We start from the raw sequence: 27,715 nt of genomic DNA, 5'->3' as shown, positions 1-27,715 counted from the left end.
ACCAGAACCGATAACTGCTCTAAAACAAAAATCCTCACTAATGAAATCGACTGGGAATAAGTTTGCCTCTCCGAGTAGTGGTTAACGTGTTCGCTTACCATTCTTGAGTCTCGGCTTCGCTTCATGACAGGTTGGACTTGGAATATTGATTTTAAAGAATTTTTGAACTGTAATAAAACATCGTCGAAGTGAAAGACTGATCACCTCGCTTTCATGCAATAGATGATCGAGCTAGGCTAGATTTGGTTTAAAAATGCAGTGCCCTATGCACCACTGGGTACAGAAGGGTGGATGACGATGATTTGTGTTGGATATGTTTATGCGCGTGTGTGTGAGCTGAAAAGGCAACTACGCACTTTCAAGGATGGTCCTCACTGCCAACCTGTGAAGCCGTTTTGGCGGGGGCGGGCAGCCAACAACGGTGCTACCTGTCCCCTCCCCCTGCCCCCCGGGCCCGCTATGGCGGAGCGGACCCGCTACCGCCCGCTCAGTCTCCTCTCAGCGCGCCGCCGCGGCGCACCGCTACAAGACAGTTAGCAGTTCCGGTCGTACTTGAACCCTGAAACACTTGTGCGCCCTGAAAAAAAAACTGTGCTTAGTGCGAAACTTTTGTGATCAGTTGAAAATGTTAATCAGACTCAGATGTTCCGTTACAACGGGTGTTTACTGTGATTCCCCGACCGACATTTCCAAAGGATAAATAAAATCTGTGCCCTTTTGAATTTTTTGTGCTTTGTGGACGGACTGACGTTTGTTGTGGATTTTTCTGTTCGCGCGTTGGATTTTTTAAAGCAAGATGCCGAAGATCTTTTTGATCAAAAACAGGCTGCACCAGCAGCAGTTGCGGCTCCAAGAGTCCCAAGGACTGCTCGCCAAGGATGACCAGGGATTGTACCCGGGATCTCCTCTCGATGACGGAGAGCCCCTACCACTCCTCGCCAAGAGGGATGCGGATAGGAGAGACAGGAGAGATGGTGAGCATATTTTTACAATCACACATGAATCCATTCCTATAAAAATATTATTTTTCTTATTACGCGAGTATAATATTATAACTTCGCGGTGGATAGAAAAACGACATGCCGATTCCGGCGCATCTTAGATTTTTTTTACTAAGCCAAGATGATCAGTCTTATGCTGCTACGTTTAAAATTTAGAGCGAAATTAAGATAATTGTACATTTTATCAAATAAATTATAATTTGGATTTATGTGTTTATATTATTTTGTTTCATTATTTTAGTGTTTGTTTGTAAGGTTTTCATAGATTTAAAAACGTTGGGATATTAGAAATATGTATTACGAAGTATTGAAGTCACACACTTTTGATGGTTGCACTGTAGAAACTGCCATTAAAATTCCGATATTCCAGACGGACTTGTCAAATCAGGTTTTTTCACCCCGTCGTAATGTTTTGTATCTCTAAGCTCCGAGTTTTTACATCTCCGAGTCGTTTACAATCCTCAGCGAGTGGCTTGCGGGTGTAAGGAGGCTCGAGAGTAAAAAAGAAGAAAGTAAACGTGGACTACCCTTATTACATCCAGATAAATCTGTTCGATTTTTACCAAGTTTCCGCTACTTCTGCGCATTTCTATACGTAGCAGTGAAATGAGTTTCACGCTTCACCGTCCATCGAAATCTCCTAGAGGAAATTCCTCACAAATTTACTTTACGACTTTTGTTTGGCGTCAAGAACCAGTACCGGTATTTCTTACGAACACTGTACAGATAACAATAATATCATAATATATTGTGAAACGTTTAGCATTCTGCCCATGTTTGATCATTCGCAAGTATTGTTTTTCTCGTAAATTAATCAGAGCACAATACTTATTACGTTGGCAATTATCCGACATTAAAACTAATTTTAAAAATATTTGTCCAACAGTATTTTAAGTACGTAAATATCCTTCTGGGCAGGCACTGGATTTAACTCCGGATGGGTTTATAAAGATAGGCATATATTTCAACCGAGTAGAAAAAAATTATGAAGGGATCGTAGATGTTTCTACTTTCATTTGGTATGATTAATGATATGTTATTTTATTAAAAACGGAAATAAAAATTTCACTGACCTCATTATTATGAATACTAAAATATGAAATACCTACTTTTAGCTTGGACTTTACCCAATGAGTCAGAACTTTGTGATTCAGATTTTTCGCATTCGAAAATAAACATTAAATATAATTATCTTTTATTATTATTACATACACTGTACCTGTATCTTATAAAACTTTGCTAATGAGCCTACCTTCGGAAGAACAAATAGCTTGACTTTAATGAACTTCACTACAAACATTTTATTTTTATTTTACACATTTAATAAATTTGTTTCTTTGCATTATTTTTTATGTTCAAATATTCAACATATTGCCACTGAAAAATTCCTCTGTAATAATTTCAAATTGTACATTTATTTCATTAAAATTCAGACGGTTTATTTATTCATTCGAAATTAAACTCATTTAAATATTAATGAACTTATTAAGGCTTTTTTGGCTGTGCCCGCGTCAAGCCATAATAATAAACAATAAAAAATACATAGTAAAATTAATTGAATTCAATTATAATGACATGTGATACAATATAATAACAATCCAGGAAAACAAAGTACAAATAATAAATAATAAAATTCCAAAGAAGACAATGTTAAAAAAACAGATATAAATATTAAATACAAATTATACAGATTTAGATTCATACATAATCAGTTATTATCATTTATATACATTTTTTTTATCTTTATATTATACAAACATTAAAGATCCTAAAACCCATAAACCCTGACGTGTTAATAATATTTCGGTACTCAGATGGCAGAAGGAACCATCTGTATTTTCAAGAATGTTCAGAGGAGCTGAAATAAGATCTTGATTCAACCTACAAACTTTAATGTTTTCTCCCGTTTTTACTAATTGATTACTTTTTTCATTACAACTGTCTTTTTTCTGTCTATTTACTTAAATAAAAACTAAAAACCGAAAAAATTACAGATGGTCCCTTTTGCCAACTGACTGCCGATTTAACCAAACGAAAACACTTACCGAAACTTAAAGATCCACATTGATTAAGATTAGATAGATATTGGTGTCCTCTGGCCAGTTGCATAAAAAAAGTCATATTAAATTATGGTTAAAGTTTTTTTCAAAATGGACAAAAGAGTTACGAAAATGCAAAATAACTCATTTTGCATATTTGACTTATCTTTTTTTTATGTAACTGGCCCGCACTATACTAAACTAACTTATGGGTAACTAATACTATAAATCGAACTCTTTTTTTTTACATTGGGTGTACACCCAAAAAAATAAAATTTAGCCAAAGTAACTGAATTGAATCAAAGATATACGAAAAAATGGTCAAAGTTTCAAAAACTTGACGATTCTACAAGCAACAATTATTGTTAAGAGCCTTCTAATGAAAGTTTTCAAAATATTTTTTAAGAATGATTGCTTTTTGTATCTTTTTGACCTATTTCCTGATATTTATCATGTTTGCATGTTGAATTATCGCCAACAGTATGCAATATGACTCGAAAGCAGACAGTCAGTCAACGGAACGCGTGACATATTCATACTTCGTGAAGTAACATCACTAAAAGTAGGCGCACAATATTGGACCTACGTACTATTACATGTTGCCAATCATTTGTAATGTTTATTGCGACAATAAGATCATCTAAGGTGCTAACAAAGGCACACCTATATCTGCAAATTTTACTAATTCAAAAATATTATTTTTATCCTTATCTGGACATATTGTGGATCATTTCATGTAAATTTCAAATCTGAATAAGATGATTTCAGATCCTATCTGATCTGATTTTGGGTTAAAACTACTATCTTTGTCTTTTACAAATTTACTCAGCGAAATTTAAAATACTGAAAAGGGCCAAGTATTTATTGTTCAAGAGAAAAAATAGTATAAAAAAAGTACATATATTTTTTTTCAAATATCGTTGCATAACAATTGCATGTTCACAGTGAGCGCAAATGTTTGCAAATAAAAGACTTGATTTCACCCCCTATAAAGATATTAAATAACAACAGAGGTAGAAAACACCTTAGAGAAGGAAATGTGGATGTTTAGGTATTTAAGAAGTTTACGACCTGTTATTGGCTAGTTTAAGTGTAAATACCAAGACTTCCTAATTTCCTTCTCTTAAATGTTTTTCATCTCTGTTGTTATTTGTTAACAACTCTATGTATTTAAAAACACAGTTTGAAAAGAGGTCTTGCAGTCAATTGTCAAGACCCTTGCTCCGCGCACACGGATTCTGGATTTGATTACCGATAAGATAAATAGAATTTATTTTTTATTTTTAATTAAATGTAATTTTTTTCAAGCCTATGTTTAAAAATTGTGATTTTCTACAGAAGGTTTTGTGGCTTGTAGTGCAAAATATAATATATATTTGGCGTCGTCTTTTTTGAGAATTGAACTCGAGAGATTTTAAGTGGTAGGAAAATGCGCAAACCTCTTCACGAAACAACACTCCAAATTTAATTTTTGTATTTTTTTTAAAGGCAATATTTTCAAGGATTATTTTTCGCACATTTTTTTGTAATTTTAAGGGCTGTTTTAAAATATGTGTCTGTTTTTTTTCTTTTGATCATTTCTGATATCTCATCTTATTTTTCGAAATATTTGCGTTAGAATCGGTCGACTGGATCATTAATTATCTGAAAGGGTCTCATTGGCCGGTGGCCCTTGCACCAGATGTGCCTAAGGAAGACCTTTTCTATACAGTCGTTGCAAAAACAAGGTTACCATATTTCGTCGGTAAATTATTAACTATTTCTTAGAATAATGGAGTGAACAACAAACGTCCGCTGCATTTTGCATGTGTTCCATAACACATGTTGTGTAGGACAATAAGATTCAGAAGGAATATCGAATTTGTGATAATCTTCTGGTTTTGTTATTCGTATCTTCTTTGTGATGTTTTGATTAGATTAGTTACTTTTACTACTTGGGATCTGTTTTTCTTTGTGTTAAACCAAAAATCAATTATATACCGTTCCGCACATTTTTAGTAGTTTTAAATATTAATCTAATCAATTAAAAACATGCAATACTAGGTAACGTTGTGTTTAAAACACTTAGTAAAGCTATTGATTTATAATTTTGTTTATTTGTTCTAGACGCGGGCGCATAGCCATTTTAATTATAAATAAGATTATTACAATTTTTTCAAAGTAAAATTGGTATCTAAAAATAAAGTTTCTCGAAATGCATAACAAAAAAATATATTTTCTTCTCTAAACTCCTTCCTTTTTTGTACCTTTCATTACCTAAAATTTTTGTAATAAAAAACATAATTTGTGGTTCCTTTGGTTAACCCTCGTTGTTTGAGACGAATTTACTCTGATAATCACAGTTTCGAAAGCAACCACAAACAATATGGAAGGAATTCGCTTCCTTCGGAATAAAAACGAATTATACGTTGCAGATACCCGACCTTATCTGATTGATTTTTAAATATACAGCAAAACTATTACTAAACTTGTCATATCATATAAGTTTATAAAACTGTTAATTTGATGCGAGGTGTCGTATCACAAAAAAAGTATGTGGTAAGATTTGTTGATCGTTTTCTTATTTAGGCAAAAACTTGTGTCTATTCCTTAGTCATTAATATGCTGTTTTATTATATCGTGCCGATAGCAGCACTAAAAGTTAATCAATCCCATAAAATAGCTATACAAATCTACGCGTTTTAGTTCGTTACGCGCCCAATAATTAAGATCGGCCTAGAGATTTTCCTAATTTATCGTCTTAGATTTGATTATATTAAAATTAGTAGGCACTAGACAACGATTCTAATTAATAAAATATCCGAGGCAACGAGATAAATGTAAAACTAACCAATCTGTAGCGAGATGTAATGATTGTTATCATAACGTAAGAGGTTTCGGTCACGCGAATTTATAAGTATAATATATTATATTTTTACAAAAAAATATTACACGTTATGCTGACATAATGTATGGTTTGGGATTTTTAAACAGTGCTTAGCACACTTACCCAATCTGACAGATTTGATAAATGAGAACGATAACAAACAAGACTCTGCTAAGGAATTGAGTAAAGCATATTTTTAATACAAAATGTTAGCGTGCAATTATTTATATATTAATCATACTGTTTCTCTTCAGTGTTAAATTTGATTGCTAAACTAGGAAGACACTAATGTTTGCAGTAAAATGTATACCCGTTAACCACGGTCAATAATAATTATAGCCTGTTAGATCGAGTAATGTTTTTATTCCTTATTTTGACAATGATTTAATGATATTATTAAACGTCTAAGAAAATGTGTATCTTGCAACTTACTTTTTTCAAGACAGTGCGTAGTATTTTGTTTCGTCTATGATAATAATTTAATACAATAAACTTGCATATAAACATGTTTACGCCTTCTCCCTTCAGTTGCCAACAGCTCAGTAAAGCCATAAGGGCATAAGGGTTGGCAGAGAGAATGGAACGCACGCAATGCATCATTTATCTACTATTAAATTAGGTGAAATAAGCTTTTCCTTTAAAGAAGTATTCAAATAAAAGTAAAAATAGAGATTTTAAACATATGTTTATGTATATTTTTAAATAAATACTATGATAAACAAATTATCATTAAGAGGTGGGTTTAAAGAACAGTGTTTATAAAAATAATTTTAATTCTATCTAGATCTAGATACATAGGTTCTTAATTTTAAGTCAAGTTAATTTAAACAAACAAAGCCTTCGCTGTGCTCTTAAATCAGCGAAGGATGTATGGTCATTACAGGAAATACAGCTTTATACGAGTATAAGCCCTTCATATTTACAACCAAACCAATTTATTTAATTTTATTTTAATGTTCCGTTTTCCAAACAACTCAAGTTGGGTTTCCTTTGTCTGCCGAGCCTCGCTACGTCTCGTTATGCCGGTAAGTGTATAAAGGATAAAAGGAAACGATAAAGGACCTTGTGGGCCCTTTTCAACGGTGATTGGACTCAGGTACCACAGGTACTATCAAGGTCAGTGTACAATACAAAATACAGGTCCTCATAAGGTCTTCCTGGCGAATATTAAATGTCACGTCTGTTCACTGACTCGGGGGAGATAATTATCGATATTACATGTAATTGCGTACCACACATCTGATGCTATTTGCATATACGGGTAAATTAACATTTATACTAATATAAATAATGATACCGTGATGTTTACAAAACGTCGGCACGCAAAATAAATTACAATATTTTGTGAAATTAGCAATATTCTACCTTAATTGAATAAACACTAACAAAATACTCATTTTTAAAAACATTTTTTGGATAAAAAAATAATATTACAAATATTAAATTTAAAAAGCATGGTGTACATCATTTCTTAAACTTTAAAAATCTGCTGTCAAAAATTTCAATCACCGAACTTTCAATAGCATTGCGCAATTTGCATATACTTTATATCGGGTTGAAAAATTACATTGTCAGTAAACGAAACTAGGTGAAACGATTTTGGGTTCCTATTTTTATATTAGGTACTCAAACAGCACGAGCTTTCTAATTTACGATTAATAAAATCTTATGGACATACATATAAAATGTCATATTGGACGTGATATTATTTTTTGGTTAGATTTTTACTCACCTAATTATACTGGCCCTTTTGTTGAATCGAACCCGAAATTACTTTGCAAAAAGCCAGTTGTCTACCAATCACACTACGCGCTCGCTAGGCGTCAACTATTTTTTGTTTGTTCATCTGACATACAGAAAAATATAACTTATTATTATATAGATTCAACCTCTTCACCGTAATACATCGATTAGATGACTTTAAATTGTATGCGCTTTATTATGCATTTAAACACCTGATGTTTACAACTCTGATTGAGACAGCTAGTAAAAACGTTCATTATGCATTATTATACAAAAATTCCTTTTTTCCGAAATGAAATCCATCTCGTTTGTGTATTCATGGCTTTATTTCACCGTTGCACTAATTGCATATTAATATCACAAAGAAAACCGCTATGATGAAGTAAAGATAAATATGAATAATAGTAAACATGTTTTAATGTACTCACTACAGGAATGACAAAGCCATTATATACTTTAATAAGACTCGATGAAGATAATCTCACGAAGCGACCACTAGCACTGTAACCTTCCATCGTCTCGTCTGGTTTTATGAATCAATTTAATACCTCGGGATTGTTAATAAACTATCTGCGGCTATTCTCATTTTTTTCATCATATCTACCTCTTATTCAGAATTAACGACATCCATATTTGATTGTAAAAATGTCCATGTTTTGGCTTAGTCTAGAAAATGTAGCGGAAAACGTAATTATTGTGCACAATTCAATCTTTTTATGTTTATTCGTAACCGAATTAAAATTCAGCTCCGATAAAAATTCTTGGCAGTATTTTTATGAAATATTTAATTGAACTTAGTAATAACATGTTACCATAATATTTCCGACGATGTTCATTAGAAATTGTCTCAAAAAGATGTAAGTACCTACACGTTTTATAAGAAACTTTGAGTTAACCTAACATATACCTAAATCTAAAGAAAACCATGGAGTATACCGGCTTTTAATTCAACAATATTACAGAATGTTGCTTTCTCAATTTCATGTGTTTAATACAATTTTTAATAGTACTGATTTGGATTTCGCAAGAAAGTTAATTTAAAATGTGTATCAAGAAATGCGTCGAAAATAATGAATCTGTTTTCTTTCGCAATTAGTTAATTTTTCGTCAGTCGCGAAATGGTTACGTCACTTTTCCCGTTAACAACAATAAACTGTCGTAAATACAAGTGTGTTTAAGAGCCGCCCACGAAGATCGGGAAATATCGACGCGTTGCGTACAACAGCCAGCGGACCGCTCAATTTTCGATTCGGAGGTCGAGTTGCGGTGAGCGACGCAACGCACTTCACTCGGCGGCCCTCTGACGTCACGCAACGGTAACCCATGCTGGCTGCGGCGCGGTACAGCTATCTGTAGCTGGCGGTGACGGTATCAAATAATAATCATCATCACCACTTGTGACGCCATTGTGTTTTTTTTACTCTATGAAATTTGAGATGCAGCGCAGCGGTCATGACCGAGGTGAGCTTGATTATATGCAGAATTATACAGTTAGACAATTCGGCTGCCACTTGACTAGCTGTAATGGCATTCGACGCTCGTACCAATTTTTCAGTTTTTTCTGACTTGTCCCAAAAGACAAAGTAATCTCCGGCAGTACAAGTTATTGATATTAATTGATATACTAATGTTATATTAACGAACCAAAGAATATAAACGAACGAATTAATATCAAACTACAGTGCGAACATTTGAGCATGAATTGCTTCCAGGAATAAAAAGTAATTTAAGCAAACTGTTTTGAGTAAATTCTGCAAATTTTGTAGACAGGCTAGATTTCGCTTCCTATGGAGTTATTAACAGCTGAATTCCCTCTCCGTTGTAATAAATTTAGATCTTAACAACTCCCTAGAAACTGAAATCTAGACTGCCTACAGACATCTGAAATTACTCGAAACATTGTTCATTAAAAAAACTAGTACAAGAAGAATTATGAAAATTTAAAAAGTGTTTTCATGGGTTGCGTAGTAAATCAAATAAAGTTTTTACTTCACAAAAGTCTACAGGTGGAAGTTTTGGAACAGTGATTCTATAAACCTAGGCAAATCGGGAAACGTTACACAGTGTGTAAAGTGGCTAGTTAAACCAGCCAATGGCAGGTCATAAGTCCTGTAAATACCTAGACTTCCATGTTCCGTTCTCAAAAACGTTTTCCCTATCCATTGCGACTAGTTCAGGCTTTCAAGCGTCATTATTTATTTATTTATTTATTAATGAAATCATACAGTCTTTATATAAAACAAGGCACAAAAGAACAATAAAAAAAAGTAAGACCAATTACAGATTTCACACTAATTTATTATGAATGCAAGACGAGAGGGGAAAAATAATTGAATTCTAAAAAAGTAAAAATATAAATATTAATTAAAAAGTACATGAAAAGGAGAAGATATTGTATTGCTATTCTACTTTCCTCCCTCTCTCCCTTATTAATTAAAATTAATTAATTATGGATAACTTATATAGCGCCATTTTCGTAATAAAATACCTCAAGGGCGCTTTACATGGTGATTCTATTGTTAAGTTTATTTAATTGAAGCTTTTAAATTTGTAATTTAATTAAAATAATTTATTTTGTTGTCACGTGCTACGGATTTATTCAAATGATTTAGAGAACAAGTGGGTTTTAAGATTATATCATGTGCTTATTTCTGTAAATCACGGTTAAATCAAAGTTACATCGGTCTCCCAATAAGAATTGCTCTTGTATTACGTAATGCTAATAACGTATTATAAAACGAGCATAAAAAATATTATAATAACATTGAATATATTATCTTTTGGGTACATGAGTTGGTTGATTAAACTATCGTTCGTTAAACGCCAAACAATTATGCCGCCATTTGCATTAACACCTGTTCCGAGATCTTCAGCATAGTGGAGTGGTAATCTGACTTCCTCTCACCGTGACCCCCTTCCCGCGACCATTGGACCATTGGTGCCAAGTACAAGGAGACTTCTCACACCAGTTGTTGCGCACTCCGTGGTCTCTGCGTTCTCCAACACTCGGCCACTCGAGATTTACACCACCTTTTCGTGCAGAAAATCCCAAACCGGTGCACGTAACGCGACAACAGCGATAACTCAGTAAAACCTGTATATTTTTTACATAATCTTTAATTTTTTTACAGGTATTTCTATTGGAATTCACGTTTGCAAATAAATAGCGGTGACCAACCGGTCGATCGTAGCAATTAGAATTTCACGACTTTTTAAGCTATCTAGCGATACTCATTGCATCCGTAACATTAAAAAAAATACAGAAAAAAATGTAAAAAAATTGTTCTGAGTGTGAAATAGAACCGGTACCCTGGACGAGTATTTTCGACGCCTCGAGTTCCAAGGTTCGAATCCTAGCAGAGCCGATGTAAATGTTTGTTTTTACAATGTAATATATTATAGTCCCTGAACCGGTACCAGAAGCGTAAGATTAATCACCTCATCTTTTATGTAACGAAAATTATCTAGATACGCTGCAATGTGAGCTCCGATGCAGTGCCCTATGCACCAAAGGATGCGGAAATGATAATTGGTGGATCGCACGGACCCTGAACAGTAAAAAGTTGACCTCGGGTCTGATCTAGTTGACCACCCCTACCCCATATATGTACAATAAAATTAGTATGATATATTCAATAAGTAGCGCAAAACACATTTATATTCGTATTTAATAATATATAATATTTGTTCACATAAATTTGTATACAAGAGCGGTCTCCGTGTTTAAGTCAGATTTCTGGTGAAATTTACTCATGGGTGAATCTTAGGTATTTTGTGTTTTTATTTTTACCAACCCTTACGGGAAAATGGAGCGAATAGTAAATTTGGTAGTGTTACAAAGCCTCCTGATCAATCATTGTCTTGAAATTATAAGTAAGTATCTATATTTTTTTAGCATTACTTTTTTAGTTTGAATCGGGATGTGGTCCCGTGGGTAGTGTCTCGGACTTACGGCTCAAAGAACCACGGTTCGAATCCCACTATACCCCAACTTTATTCCCATTTTCTAATTGTGAGTTATTTACAACTCGTTGTAAATTGCCCTCAAAATAAAATATTTGGGTAAATCATAAGAGCGCAAATATTTCTTTTCATAAAAAAAAGTTCTGAAAAATATAGGGACTTGAAAAAATTAATTTTTAATAACAAAACTTTTTTAAAGAACATTAAAATCGTGCGAGAAATTAATGATCTTAAAGATTTCAAATGTGTACTCGTATATATCTACTCAAACAAACTAGTGGTGTAGTGTCAAAAACGGACATCTGTCATTTTGGTGGTAATTTCGATAACAACTGATCGATTATGACTCATACTTTTGAATGGTACTATCTATGCGTTATAAAAACGGACAGAAAGTATGGAAAAACGCCATCAAAAATTGGTGTTTATTTCAAAATCGGACTCCTACATACTAGTTTAGTTCCAAAATCAGACACGTGTACAACCAACCAATCAAAAGCCGGTATTTGGGTAACGTGATTAGTAAACTGTCATGGCGGATAGTGTGTTGCTCGCCGTCAGTTGCTCGTGATACGCTAAAATTAAAGGTTTTCTGAGTGAAATTTTGCTGTCATTTATTAATAAAAAAACATTACTAGAATAGCAAATCCGCACCTGACAATCAATTAGAATGGTAGGATTAAAAACGACATCTGTGTCTGAGTTTGTGTCAAAGGCGGACATCTACAAGTTTTTGAATCAAAAGCGGACACTGATTGTTTACAGTCAAATTTCAGCAACTAGTAATGAAATATCAATATTTTTAACTCAAAATATGTGTTTTGATATATACAATTGAAGTATTGGCATACCAAACAAAAATAATCTATCAATAGATAGATAAAAAGTGAGTGTAGCTAAAAATCATCTACATATATGACAGATGTCCGTCTTTGATACTAGACTACTCATAACACTTTCGGGCTTTAAGTTTCATCATATCGAAAATAAATTCAGAACTGAACTTGTATTTTACCGCTCTCTTTTGATGCAAAGGGTACACTTTCTTGTGCAGCAAACTGACAATTATGGTTTCTTAAGGAATAATTACGTTGCATAACATTGTAACGAAAAACGCCAGAATGGAAGCGTTCATACTTTTTATATGGCGAAATAATTTACGGTGATTCAATTGATTCAATCTGCATCCTGGCTTTATTTTACAGAGGTTTATATTTAAATTCCTACAGTGGCGTCATTGATACCAAATTTCTAGTGAAGATCAAATTTTAAGGATAAGAATAATATACGTAAATGTTAAGTAGGTACCTATAGTAAATAACACAGTACGGACCATGTTTGTTGGCATCTTTGAGCATTTTTATATTGGTTGCTAGTTTTTCATCTTCATAATGTGTTGATATAATGCGAATTAAAATATATATTAGGTACTGGTGAATAGCAAGGATTTCTTAGTGAGGCTCAGCCTCACTTGCTTCATAGGCTCCTTCGTCCCTGCCTACTGGCCGAACATCTCGAACGAATTATTGTGTGAATCAGATATTAGTCTAATACTCGACAAAGCATTCGTATTGTTACAAAATTTACACAAAAAAGAGTTCAAGGAAAATTTTTGAGATTCATTAATTTCGTATTGCATATTCCTATAGAACAAATTTATTACATGTCTTTGTTAAATTATTTTAATTCACTTACTCTTTAAGACTGTAGGATGATAACAGATTATATATAATTCCTATGTACGTGTGATGTCACTGAACTCCTCCTAAATGGCCTAACCGATTTACGAGCGATTTTCAGAGAAATAAAGATCTTTGCGCTGTGCATGTTCGTAGATATTAAAATCTTCATCTAATATGTAAAAAAGAAATAAGGAGCATTAATGTTTTATTCATAGATCTACCAGGGTTGCATTCGAGGACTTTTACAATTTACAAACAGCATTTGTTTTTTGTGAATCTCAATCAGATTCTTTCCTTAAATTCCTTATAATTTCTACTAATTTATTTCTTTTTACTCGATTTTTTGTAATGTTAAAATAATATTAAATTCAATACATTTTTAAAAATAGTATTTCTTAAGTACACCCCTCTTTTGGTGAGAAGACCAGAGTTTGACGTTTGCAAAAAGAATGCCATATTTGAAAAAATATTCATTTTATGTTTTGAAATTTAACCAAAAACAAGTACCTAGGTACCTACTTAAATTCAGAATTTGAATATTATCGTTTTGTAATTTAATCACAAACAAGTACCTAGGTACCTACTTGTCAATGAAAAGTCTTTTTCCAAGGAAATAGCAGGCAAGCCAACGTTCAGGTAGGACAACGTCTGTCGGGTCCGCTAGTTTTTATATAAAATAATTAATTCTTAATTCGACTGTTGCGCACTCCTGGATTTAATAAATATTAACATACCAACACGTAGAAATATACAAAACACTATATAATATTATTGCAACCTTATCAAAGCAACTGTCTTTGTCACTCACCCCATATAGTCTCTGTGAATTCATATGTTCTCTGTATAAATATTTTATGACGTTCTATACTAACGATTAATTTGTAAAAGCCTCTAATGCTGGCGAACTACTGTTGACTTATGTAATTATGTACAAAATATACCGACTTGTATATATCATTTGTATGCTGATATACATACATATATATGTATTTTTCTCGTTATATGTCCATGTTTTTATATTGTAAGAGGCACTTGTGCCGTATAATAAATAAATAAATAAAATAAAAGTATCTCAAACGTTGATTTATCTTCTACAAGGCAAAGTTTTGGAATCAAAACTTCACAATATTCTTTGGTTAGCAACTGCCAAATTCGACATTTATTTGCGGGTTAAATATTCCAAGCTGGCTAAATTAGGAGATGAGATAGAGTACGTTACACGTTACAAAGACTGGTCAAACATTAGTTGTGCCGCGGCCATATTTAACTTTGTTACCTGTAAGTTTTTCATCGCTATTGTATGTGAGAATGGTTTATACTATACCGCATAATACCGCACGTTTCCGCTTCGGGCATAGCTGTACATAGTAATTATCTTAACTTTGAATCTTTTTCTAACTGAATATAAATATGTCCGATACAAATCTATTTACGCCTCCTGAAATAAAATCTATCGGGATATTTTATTTGAAAGGAAATAATCAATTTATTCTGTAACAAACCGCGAATATATGGATTGGAATTCTTAAATTGCTTGCATCATATTTTTTATCTAAAAATATTGAAACACAATTTTTTGTATGTGTCCGGGCGGATAAGGAATACAGTTATGTGTGCAAAATAGAACCAGTGTCTTGAACGAGTGTTTTCGACGTGAAGGTAAGAGGATCAGTCTTTCGCTTCATATGCCAGTCCAGGAACTATAAAATATTCTAGTGTAAAATCTCCTTTATAAATAAATATTTTACGTCAAGCAAGTCGGGAATCGAACTCGAGACCTCTTGTATGGTAGGCAAACGCACTGACCACTACACCACGAGGCCGACAGTGATAGTACACCACAAGTTGAACAAATGAGAAAGACAAATCACCACCGGGAGCGGATAACGGTTTAATAAATATGATTTTTTATTAACAATGTTTTGAGCCTGTCCAAATGTTTGTAGACAGTCTGGATCTTCTTCTAAGGGAGTTTTTAAGATCCTTTGATAAGATTTGTTGCAAAACAGGTTTGAGAAGAGATTTTAGAAGTCTAGGTATTTTCAGGCCTTATGACCTGTCATTGGCTGGTTTGAGTGGCCACTTTACACACACTGTATAACGTTCACCATTCTGCCTATGCTTAAACAAACGCGTTTCCTGAACTTTTCAAACTGTTGACTTTTGCAAAGTAATAGATCTAAAACCTTTATTAATGTAAGTGAGATTCGTCTGATCTTAATAACTCCTTTGAGAGGTAATCCAGCCGGTCGACAAACATTTGGACATACTCAAAACACTGTTGATTATACTAACTGGTGTTTGAAAAAAAATTGAAAAAGCGTTTTCAGGCGTTGCCAAGTAGGTGAATTAATTATTTCAGCCAGATGAATCTCTCCCACATCCATAAAGGTTTCAGCCCCTTTACTTAACAAAAGTTAACAGATGGGAGAATTGAAGAAACATGGATGTTTAAACATGAACATAAACATAATGAATACAATATATTCACGAAAGAAGTTAAAAAATTATTTATAATTTTTTTAATTTATCGCTTATTGATATAACTGTATATTTTTATTACGTTGTAAATATTTACTGATCAAATGTAAAAAACACATTATAAAACGTCTCTCACCTTTATGTTCTCCAAAATAGATTTTTTTTTTACGTAACCGGACTCGTTAATATAAAACATACATTATGTCCAAATAAAAATTATGTTCCTTTGTAATATTATTTTTTGTGATGAAATAAATATTCTAAAAAAACATGGGCAGAGTAGTGAACCCAGTGTGTAAAATGGCCACTCAAACCAGCCAATGGCAGGTTATAAGCCCCGTCAATTCTTAGACTTTCATATTATTATTTTTTTAATTATTTTTCATGCTTAAATCTCTGCTGTATGCATATTATCTTCTATTATGTATGTTTTTTTATAGGCACAAATTCGTCATCACTTGACATGATTACGATCGTGTTGAGTTCATAGGTCAAAAATCTTTATATCTGTAATAAATAACACAACTTGCCTAATTGTCAGTCATTTTAAAGTACCCACGTCAATATTTCAAATAACATAATGCGTATATAATTGCTGTTATCTAAGAATTAAAACATTTAACTGTATAGGTAATAAGTACTAACACAGTCATCAGCTGTAACCTTCCATTCATTTTTGTATAAACAAATCTCTGCGCGGAAAGTAGTTTTGTTGAAAAAACTGAAGCCCTGTGGTAGAAGATTGCCTACAAGACGCGTTTCGTTTGGAATTAATCTGAGAATAAATACAATAATTGAGTAACACAACCTTCACGTATCCACCTCAGCATCCATTATGGTTCCCTTGAGTACTCCGCAACGCGTTTTTCTTTACTCTTGTCTATAACGGTCACGATACGAACCTTTGGTAGGTCTCTTGAGCGGAGCGTGGGCACAGCTTCACAGAGCCGGCAGCCATCATTAAAAGAATCGTCTTTGCGATGTGGAAGTTAGCTGATGTTTTTTTATTTTTTATTTATCAAACTAAACCATTAAAAATATACATATGTTTTATTTTAAGTTGGTATTTTTTTAATTACTCCGCGTGTGATGACACAAGTTCTCTTCGGTGAGTTCTGCTGATTGGTAAATTGGTTTCCCGTAAACCAGAATTCTATCACGACACTCTACCATTAGTTGATTTGGAATAACAAGTGACATCGTTTAAGTAGTTCGTTTTTATTAAAATCATTTTTGTTTTATTTTTTTTCATACATTTCCAAAAAGCTTCGCTGTAGAATTTACAACTTTAATTTTTAGCGAACATAAGAAATCTTTTTTTATATCCAATTTCGTAGCACTGAACTTCCTCATTATAAATGACGAAAAATATCGTGTTGTTTGGCACTAAGGAACACCAAAATTGAAAAAGCCCTTCTTGGACATGTTTTACTTTTTGAATTATTAAAATAATAAACTATGAAATGGGAACGAATTTAATAACCTTGTATTAATTCTGGATTCTCCCCTGAAGGAATTTATATCAATATGAAACAAGTAGAGTATATATTTTTTTCATTTTTCAAATTATACAGCTTTTTCAAAATTCCATAACCTTGATTCAATTACATACAGAAGAAATAAATACGACCAAAGCCTAATACATAAAATTATTTTATTGCTGGAATAGATTTATCTACTTGCTTATCGTGTCCCCTCCAGACCAACTAGACTGATATTTTCTATTAAAACTAATCATCTGAAACATTCTACCATACCTCGTATTTGTGAAATATTTAACAAGAATTTCAACTGCCTATTAACACTCCATGTAGTAGGTACAGAAAAAAACTAACAATGTGATTAAAAATAACAGAGAATAGACGTTTTTATTTTTCAATAATTATACACTCATATTTACTTTTATTTGTCCTCTTCCACGCTTTGTCACATTCCATATATTCCCTTCCCACTATCTCCTTGTTTTGTCGGATTTTTTTTCTTTTAATTAAAATCAAGAATTTTGTTTATATGACTTATTTTTTATATTGTTTCGTCGCCTTATTTTCTAAAATTGAATCACACACTTCAAACGGCACGGCAAAATCAAGATGGGTTGACATTTATCGTACTGTTTTGTTATGTTATGTTTTATCTTGCCGATTGGACTTTTATGGCCACAGTGACTTGAGCCGTCCCTGCATGATGTATATACCGTCTATCATCTACGTACCATCATACATAATAATATTATCATACAAGTGCGTACCTACACATACGAATCCCATTCGATTGTGTAATGCGTCTCGGCGATTGGTGGTCACATTACTTTGAATGGTCGAAGACCGCCCAATACTCTGATAGTAATAACAACCTACCATAAATTTTAAGGTTTTTTCACAATCTTTGGAAGCCAATGATGCTACTTATTTATTTTTATTGAAAACTAACGCCGCGGGGATTTTCAACTTCTTCAACCCGCGCATTCAATTTATTTCGTGAACATTATTTCCAGCAAACATAATGGTACATCATTCCACGCGTCCTTAATGTATGCATTCGTTTACAATTATAATTATATATTTATGTCAATCAAAAGTGCATCAATTAATTGGTGTGAAATAATCGCATTCTTCGAGTGTCGCATCTCACGCAAAGTAAGTGATAATAGTGATGTTCGTAGATTCAATTTTTATAATCCCTCATTGGTGAATAAATTTATTTTTTAAATGTTGGATTTTAAAATAATTACATGACATTATTTATTGTTTCAGCATTTACTTTGTGGGAAAACATTTTGAATTTATTTAAAACAAATACTTTGTAAATTTACCACACAAGAGTTTAATACATTAAAACATCCAGCCCGACCCGATCAGTACCTAAGTATTAATCTTTGTATGTATTTTAGTTTAGTTTATATTTACAATTTACACCTGAGGATGGGTAATACTGATTACCCAAAACTAGTCGTGTTTTAATGTATTAAACTCTTGTGTGGTAAATTTACAAAGTGTTTTATTTTAAATAAATTTACATGACTATTAGAGTTTTTTTCTATCGTTGACGTATCTTTTCTTAATAATCGAAGATTTTGAGTGCCTATTTTCAACATACCTTATTGATATTTAATTAATGGATATAATTATTATTATTGTTTCTGATCCTATATAATATTTGTGATGATATTTTATTGAGTCTGTGTCAACTAATTGCTCGTCTCGACCCAACACAGGACTTTTATTCCCATGAAGTTGGGAACCATGTCTCAAATAATGTGTAATAAACTGCCTTTAAGTAAATAAATAAATAAAAATAAAATAAACAAATGAATTAATGTTTAATCCAAGTCTGTATGTATAATAAAATCGTTTGTTTATTTATTTTATTTTAGTTACATTTTTTTGTTTACATTTGGTTTTTTTTTATTATATAATATATATTAAGAAAAAATACGAAAGCAAATAAAAAGTTTATCTGGAAAAGAAAACATTGACAGTCAATTCTTTTAGATATTGGACTGAATTTTATTTTAAATGATAGAATGTTGAGAGTCTTACCAGCAGGACTTAGCGACCCTCCGGCAGGACATTTTTTCGTTACTTGATAATTTCTAGACCTGCCAGCAAAATGCAGTTTGCATCTCTTTTTCTTTTAGCAAGTTTCTTAATCATGTTTCTGCAATATGTCTAGCCGTAATGGCTACTATAAAATCCTATCTCAAAAATTCCTTAAGATTTCGAAAGGACGCGGTTCTAGATGTTCTATCATTAAAAGCAATACCTAATTTTCTTGACAAATTTTTCAATTTGTTGTAAAAAAAAGGTATATTCTTTATTTTATTTGAGTATTCATAGTTGAACCAGTCGAGCCAAGATATCTTAATAATTTAATTGATATGTGGCTAATGAAACTTATGATTGTCAATTTTTGCATAAAACATATGTGTGGTCGGAGTATTCGAATACCTGAGTTTTTGCATCGCTATAAATTAATAAACGCATACAAAGTAATTAATTGTATGTACATTATAATATGGTAATACAATTATTAGTCTTATTCATTCCGCGGGTTTATTTTTAAACGATTTAAACTGTCAGGTGACGAAGTACGTGCAATGAGAGGTAAGTAAGTACCTAGAGCAGCAGTTAATGCGGGGTAGATAGATACCTAATGCGATGTATGCCATGACCTGAGAACCAGCAATGGACCGCACACATTCCGAGATGATTGCAGCTGCGAGAATTTGTGTCGTTTCTAATGGACCATTATCTTCCGAGGACTTTAAATAAACGTACAAGAAGGCTCGAAGCCTTAAAGGAAATAAGTAATAGAACAAAATGGACGTAAAACACAACATAACATATTTTATTTATCTTCGAACGGTGTTCGGTGTGTTTATTACCTAACAAAATCACACACAAGCATTATTTACTATTTTACTCACACGTTGTCATTCTCTTGTAAATTGAAGAAATAACTGCGTACTATTTTACATCATCGTTTGATTGTATTTACATTTTTGCTTCGAAATGTAAAATATCTAGATATTGTACGGACAATTTAAAATACTTGTAGATAGATTTTTTTCCTGGAGATAACAGTTACTCTCAAGTTGAAAACACATTTCTTTATTCATATAATTTTTTTAATTCTCTTGAAAGAGTCCAAAAAAAATCTTACGGTTTATAAATTTTAAACTTAGAATCAATCATGAATTTTTAAATTACGATTTTTTACTAAAAACATTAAATTTGTGAAAACTTAACAATAGAAGAAAAATTACAGACCTTTTAAATTTATTAAAAATTGTAAATTCAATATGGGATTGCCCTGAACTATTATCTCTCATCAACTTCAGGGTGCCTTGAAGAATGACTAGACAAGTGCCACCGTTTTGTAGCAACAATTCACGGACAGTGTATACTTGTAATGCCGTATTAAACAGACTTCATGAACTCAGCAACAGTTATTCCTACGTATCTGATATATTTAGTGTAGGGTATCGTTCCTGTAGAACAAACCTTTTGAACTTTTTCAAAGATGGTGAATGGTAATTATATTTATTTATTCATACATTTCATAATACATACAGTTTTTTGTTCACTTTGCCCAGCCGTATGAAACAGTACTTATGATTTTCTTGTTGTATTACTGTAGAATGTTAAATTATTTAAACTTTCTACTGAATATGCTGTATAATTTTAAGGTTAATTTTTTTAATATAAATCTTGTATAATTTTTAGGTTTAATTTTTTTAATAAATCTTGGGTATAAGGAAATAAATGTTTAAAAAAAATATATTAAGCCATATATGTTAGTATTACAAATGTTTGTAAAAGGCACATTTGCCGTTTATGTTAATAAAATAAAATATCTAGCAGTCCAAAGGCTATGTAACTATGCCAGCTTTCATACATTTAAACGTACCTACATATTTACTAACAGAATGCATTCAGTTATTAAAACAAGTTCCGAGATAATCACATTTAAAGCCTTTTTATTCTTTCAAAGCATTATTTCTTCCACAATTTTCTTAAATATTTTTTTAAAGATTTGAAAGAGTTATCTTTATTCTGGGCATAGCATAAAGTTTGAAATCAACATTTTGCACCTATATTTAAAAATGAGATAGGTTGTGTTTTTTGACGAGGCAACACTGGGTTTTAATATTTTTTCCACTCGACTGTTTGAAGGAAACGCGTGATTCCCCTTGAGGAGTTGATTGAGGTGAAATAATAGTTAGACTAATTGTAAGTTGTAATATCGTGAGAATATTGACAGTGCGAAGCGGTTATTCTTATCGGATACTTGTACTTTAAGCCCTAAGTAACATGTTTAATTTACGTCAGCAAAATGATATACGCGAGATTTACGATTAACAATAAACCAAAGCTTTATCACTTTAATTTGGTCAGTTTAGTCAGGTTAGTTAACGATATTAATTTAATGTTTCTCGTATCTTATACTGATCTTCTTTCATACAATGTAGTATGAAAATTTAAAGCACTTTGTTCGTTACTTTTATCACAAGTGAGTTGTCTATACATCCACGTTAACATAATGCATTATTCAGTATTTTTATGCACTTTTCCTGCATCGTTGAACGGAGAAATAAATCACAATTCACTGAAGATGTGAGTTAATAGTCTGTCTGGCAACAAGAGCTATAAATATATGTAATATTATAATAAACTTAACCACCAGATAGCTAAAGGTCTTACTTAGCATTGTAATCAGTAAGTTATCAACATCAGAAAATTCGGTTAAAAACAATAATGTTTCCTTTCAGTGCAATGTACCCTTGTACATTGTACAATACCTCTGACGTCCATACAAAAGCCCAATTGTGGATATCGGTTCCTTTATAATATTTCACGTTCATAAATCACCTTTAAGTGGCATCGATAAGGCAACTTATTCTTTAACATTTTATTTTCGACTTCGATGATTATAAATCAGATTCCTCTGATTAAGGCTTGCACACAGGTGCTCAGAAAATGTCAAACATGACTAAAGTGTCATGGAAATCACATATCTATATTACTACCTAGATGGTGTAATGCATATTTATTAAGTGCGTTATTTACGCTTTGTCCAAAGAAACATATCGATCATTTGTATAAATAACTCCCGTAAATGAATAAAATTCTCCCGTTTATTTTATAACATCTGTCAATATGCAAAATTGAATAAACAAAGGTCAAATAAAAATAAATTATTGCCATAAATAATTCGCTTATACGGGGTGTTCTTTAAACCCTGTCGCATCCGAAACCACGATGATTAGTATGGACAAGAAGACATATTAGAATGTTAAAAAAAATATTTAGAATGAAGAAAATTTTTTAAATATAATTTTTAAAAAAACAAACGGTTTCTTACTTCTGCTGGAGAGAAGCGAAGGGGGCGCGGCCGCCTGGTTGGCCGTGTATCAGACTGCCCCCTCTCCCCTTCTCATTTCTCCCCTGCAGAAGTAAAGAACCATTTGTTTTTTTAAATATATGTTTTTTTAATTTTGTTCTAATAAAATATTTTAATGTACCAATATGTCTTCTTGCCCATACTGATCATCGTGGTTTCGGATGTGACAGGGTTAAAAGAACACCCTGTATATCTAAGACTCATACTGTAATTATCAGCACGTTTGGCTACCGCGCATGAGGTCTCGGTTCGATTCCCAGCTATATAAATTATTAATTTAAAAGGTATACGATATTTCATGGTCCTGGATTGGCACCCGAAGCTTCAATTATTTTGCTTTGTAATAAAATCAATATTCGCTGAAATGCTTATTCGGTTGGTTGGAAGATATTGCCACATGGCAATTAATCCGCTCACGTACAAAAACATGTTTGAATAAAATCAAAAAGTTTGCACAAACAATTTAAACGTCATATTATTATATTTCGTGTAATTAATGCTAATACTCGTACACTATGTATAATGACGTTTATTAATATTTACTGTGAATTAGTTCACGCTGGAATAAAATGTTTTTTTTCTTTTTTTTTTTATTGATTTATTTATAAGATATACTCGTATTTATGTTTTTAATACTTTATTATTTTTTTCTATCTATAATAATGGTACATTATTAATAACCTATATCACTGTGGAAAATGTAAATTGACTGTTTTTACAATTTTAGTTTCTACGTATGTACTCGTATTTTCTTTATGCATTGTATGTAAAAACTAGTTTTTTTTTCTCAGATAAATAATTTTAAAAAAATATTTAAACAACGAAATGTAGAATAATCTGAAAAAAACACCAAGTTAAGTGAAATTAATCAGGAATAAAATAACATTTCACCTAAACTACAATATAAAAGTAATATAAATAATGAAGGCAGACCATACAGGTACCGAAAAGTTGTCGATAATCGTTTATATTTTATAATGTATCCGTACGTATTGAACGCAGCCATGATCATCGAAGTCTCTCACGTATGCCTACCTTTGGGTCGTGTAAAAACTCATTTCAAAACCTTCAGAATATTACCTGTGATTTCGTTCTCGTTGCAAACAAAGCAAAGCGAGCATCTTTTGCAGTTTTGGTTCACCGCCACCGCCCGTCCGGGGCATTGTATGCAATTTGCAGTGCATACGGACACCGAATTCCGACAGGTATAATAATAAAAGTAACCGGCCGGGTCGTGCTATAGCATAAAGCTGTGGGTACCAGATACCCATATATCTGGTGCAACAACACTTTTCATGCAACGGACGATGTCTGCATTTTCGATACGTCTGAATATCAATGCATGTGCATTCGTTTAGCAGAGGTCATTGTGAAGCACGATTTGCGGAATAAATGGGGTCTTGTTTTTATTACTGTGATTTGCGTCGTATTTTATCCAAGCGATTGCTTAATATACGTATATTCAACATAATTTTGCGCTTGTCCCAATCCAAATGTAAAAAATCTCATCTATATCATTCAAGTTCTCCGGCTCTTTTTAAATAACGTCAATCTCGAAATCTCCTAAAAACCAAAAAAGGTAGTTATGAAATTAGCAGCATAGATAAGCGAAACTGAGGTAATTGCACTTTTGTGAAAAGAGTTAATAATAAAATCTACACAGCAGTTGGAATGTTTTTTGCTTTGACAAATGATAAATAATGCATACATTCGTTTTATTATAATACAAACAAGAATTTAATGATTTATTTAACCAGTTTTCATCATTTAAAAGTTTGGCTGACTACACAACCTAATATGTGCATTTTGCAGAAAACAGCCAGCCTGTAATGTGTGTCATGTAGTCAACGTATTATTTCATATTTATAAAAGGGTATTCAATTTTAAAGAATCACTTAACTAATTTATTATACTTACTTTAAAAATAGTTTAAATGCGTATTAAAGAAATTTTGGGGAACTTTTTAAGTCTGGCTGACCACACAACCTAAAATATGCATTTTGCAGAAAAAGAAAGATCTAATATTGAATGATACCTTATTTAAACTTTTTTTTACCATAGGTAAAATTTGGACAAACAAAAATATAGTTGAATATTTCAAGCTGAAAAATCCAGTAATTTATCTAGTCTAGGTACTTCGTTTACTTTGGGGTAAATTACAAAAACGAAACCGATTGATATGCGCAACGGAATGCGCGTTATCTCAGAACTAGATGCCCAAACGTACACAATAGCTAATAGTTATTGGTTCAAAGCAACCAAGATACAATATTGTATTATGTGTGTTAATATTGGAGACAAAGCAGGGTAAAGGCAGCTTGATGAGGATAACAATTACCTATTACAGCTGATAATGCGAGTCCCGGGTTGGTGACCTCACCACGCCATCGCTCCAATACCAACATATTGTAACACGGCCCCGTGATTAGGAGTGTTAGGACGTTAACATTATTACTCACACAATGAGGAATTTCAGCCCTACGGGAAATTGGATACAATAAATGTTTCCTTGCGCGCGGTAAAAAATGGAGCATTAAATTGTACGGCAAAGTTTCCTGAAAATGTACGCAAAAAATAATAAAAAATATTTTAATATAAACGAACTACTTCGAACGACGTCACTAGTTCACATGAATCAACCAATGATAAGAGAGTTGTGAAATATTTACGTATTTAATAATTTACGTTTACATTGTGAATATGCCCGAATATTTGCAAGCAACTAGGTACTGGATTTAATCCTCTAGCTAGGCCCTAGATAAATAAAATAAAATAATGTAAAATCACTAGAGTCTAAGGATTTTCTCAAGACAGAAAAATATTTTTTTAAATTGAGAATGTCGTCAAGAGGAATATGTAAGTCAAAGCAATTGGCTTATGACATGTCATCGGGTTTAAATGTTTACTTTAAACACTAATATTCAACATTGTGGTAATGTTTACAAGTCTAGATTTCTTGAATTTTCAAACCAAATATTATTCAGTCAAAATACATGTAATGTAAACATTTATAAGTTCAATTTATAACACAGAACTAACGGTTTTTATTGAGTTATCATTAAAGTTACTTGTAGGTGTATCGTAATTAACAATTGAAATATTTAGCAATAAAGGATGTACGAGTAATATAACTTATTTTTTTACAAACAGTGATTTATAACCAATAAACTCGAGTTTCGGGAAACATGGACATGTATTGTGTTTACGAGGCTCATGTTATATAATTAATTCAATACAAATAGAGGATTTGGGGATATTCAATTACTCACATGACTAAATAAGTCATAACTCATAACATGCGGCTGACCTCGGATTGATCAGATTTAGAAATATTACAAATTATTAATCATTACTACCATCTATAACTCGAAATATATATTATCCACAAACGTTTATTTAATACTTACGTTTAATATTAGATCCGCACTTGAAAGTATCAAAAATTCTAATACCTAACTTTTATGGCTGGCAACCTTTTATTTTGTTATAATGTTTCACTTAATTAAGCGTTCATACACTGAAAACAATTTACAACAACAATGTGCGTCTTTGCCAGTACTTAGATGTGTGATTTTTAACTGAAATGTCAATTATAATGTATTATTCATCAGCATTAATTATTTTTTTCTTTTTATTAAAACTTTACAGGTCACGAACAATAAGCTTTATGAAGAAACAATCGCCGTTTGTTGTTCTCGGAGTTGTCGTTTCTGCACGGGATTTTCAATTGTCACGCATACATTTTCCTCGATGTTGCATTGTCAAATCTGACCCACTAAAAATGTTACCCAATACGAAATAATCTGTTTATGACCTTTATTCTTAATGCTGTCTTCTTATTTAAATACCTAAAATTCTGGCTATCGACGTTTTCGGAATATTCAAATCGAGTCTGGGAAGCGTCCTGAGGTTTTGAAACAGTCGACCTAAATAAAAACATGAAAATATCTCGCCTAGAAACAGCGCACTCGGACATAAACAAAAATCCCTTCTCTTCTGTTGCAGACTCAACGAAATCCGTTGGATCATTTTATACTCTGTTTATGGCACCAATTCTCATTACTATTCAATGGCTCTTTATTGTAGCCACGGGTAATCGGCAGTCACTGACTAAAATTACCAGCACTTTGGTACGAATTAGTATGATTCTCCGCTGCGGCGGTGTCGGCTGTTGGTGCGGGCGCCCGCGCGGAATCACGCAATAATTTACATAGATAGTAAAATTTCAACAATGGGGAAATGTGTTGCCAGTGACATCAATTAACAATGGCCGCTCATTTTCCGATAGGTTATTTTACGCTAGCGGTATGTGTGTCATCTAACCACACAATCCATCGCGGGCGGGTCACTGTAGATGCATAACGAATTCATTACAAGGAGGACAACATGGCGACTATTGATGCTTAAAAGATTGATGGACAATCAATCAAAGCAGTCGAGTAATTTCTCTTCATTTATATGAGAATTCCAATTCCAAATATTTTTTTAAAAACACATTATATACATATACTGTTTGCATAAATATACATAAGAGCGGGCATATTGCCTACGTCAATTATTCAAAAACCCTTACTTTAACTTCTATTATAGTTCTTGATTGGAATGATATCCTACAAAGAAACTTGTCTACCAACTTAGTATTTAAAATCGCATGGTTGCTCGGCTTCGAAAGTGGAACCTATTCCTATGCTGATATTGAAAAACGTTTACAAATTTCTTCATTGTAGAACCGTAGAACAGAATTGGACCTTATGTTTTTAAAATACTGCACTCAATAAGTGATGTATCTTCTCTGTTACAAACAATCTCCTTCTATGTTCCCTCCCGCGTCACTAGAAAAAATAATCTTTCGCATGTCAAATCTTCCAAATCTAACTATGGCTCTACATAATTCCGCAATGTCAAGAATGTGTAGGCTAGTAAACTCTTCCAGTGTCTTGGAGTTTCTTGGGCTGGATCTTTCTGCGTTTCGCAGATCTCTTGTTAATGTCAAGAAGAGTGAGAGGGGATGCCATGGCTAAACTGAGCTACAGTAGA

General features: G+C 32.6%; 1 protein-coding gene across 2 annotated transcripts in view; it reads left to right on the top strand.

Moving 5' to 3' along the window:
- Window positions 1–489: 489 nt before the first annotated feature.
- Window positions 490–27,715, top strand: part of LOC148280957 (uncharacterized) — a 43,059-nt gene continuing 15,833 nt past the window's right edge. For both annotated transcript variants that reach the window (XM_088227543.1, XM_088227542.1), the window contains exon 1: window positions 490–974. In XM_088227543.1, the coding sequence (XP_088083669.1) occupies window positions 797–974 (178 nt within the window). In that variant the 5' untranslated portion in view covers window positions 490–796. The remainder of the gene's footprint in view (window positions 975–27,715) is intronic.

This window comes from Micrasema longulum, unplaced genomic scaffold, assembly GCF_059751315.1.
Source record: "Micrasema longulum isolate JH-2025_06_02 unplaced genomic scaffold, ASM5975131v1 h1tg000509l, whole genome shotgun sequence".
Classification (NCBI taxonomy): Eukaryota; Metazoa; Arthropoda; class Insecta; order Trichoptera; family Brachycentridae; genus Micrasema; species Micrasema longulum.
The sequence above is the reverse complement of the archived record's forward strand: the minus strand, read 5'-3'. Positions and strand labels throughout refer to the sequence as shown.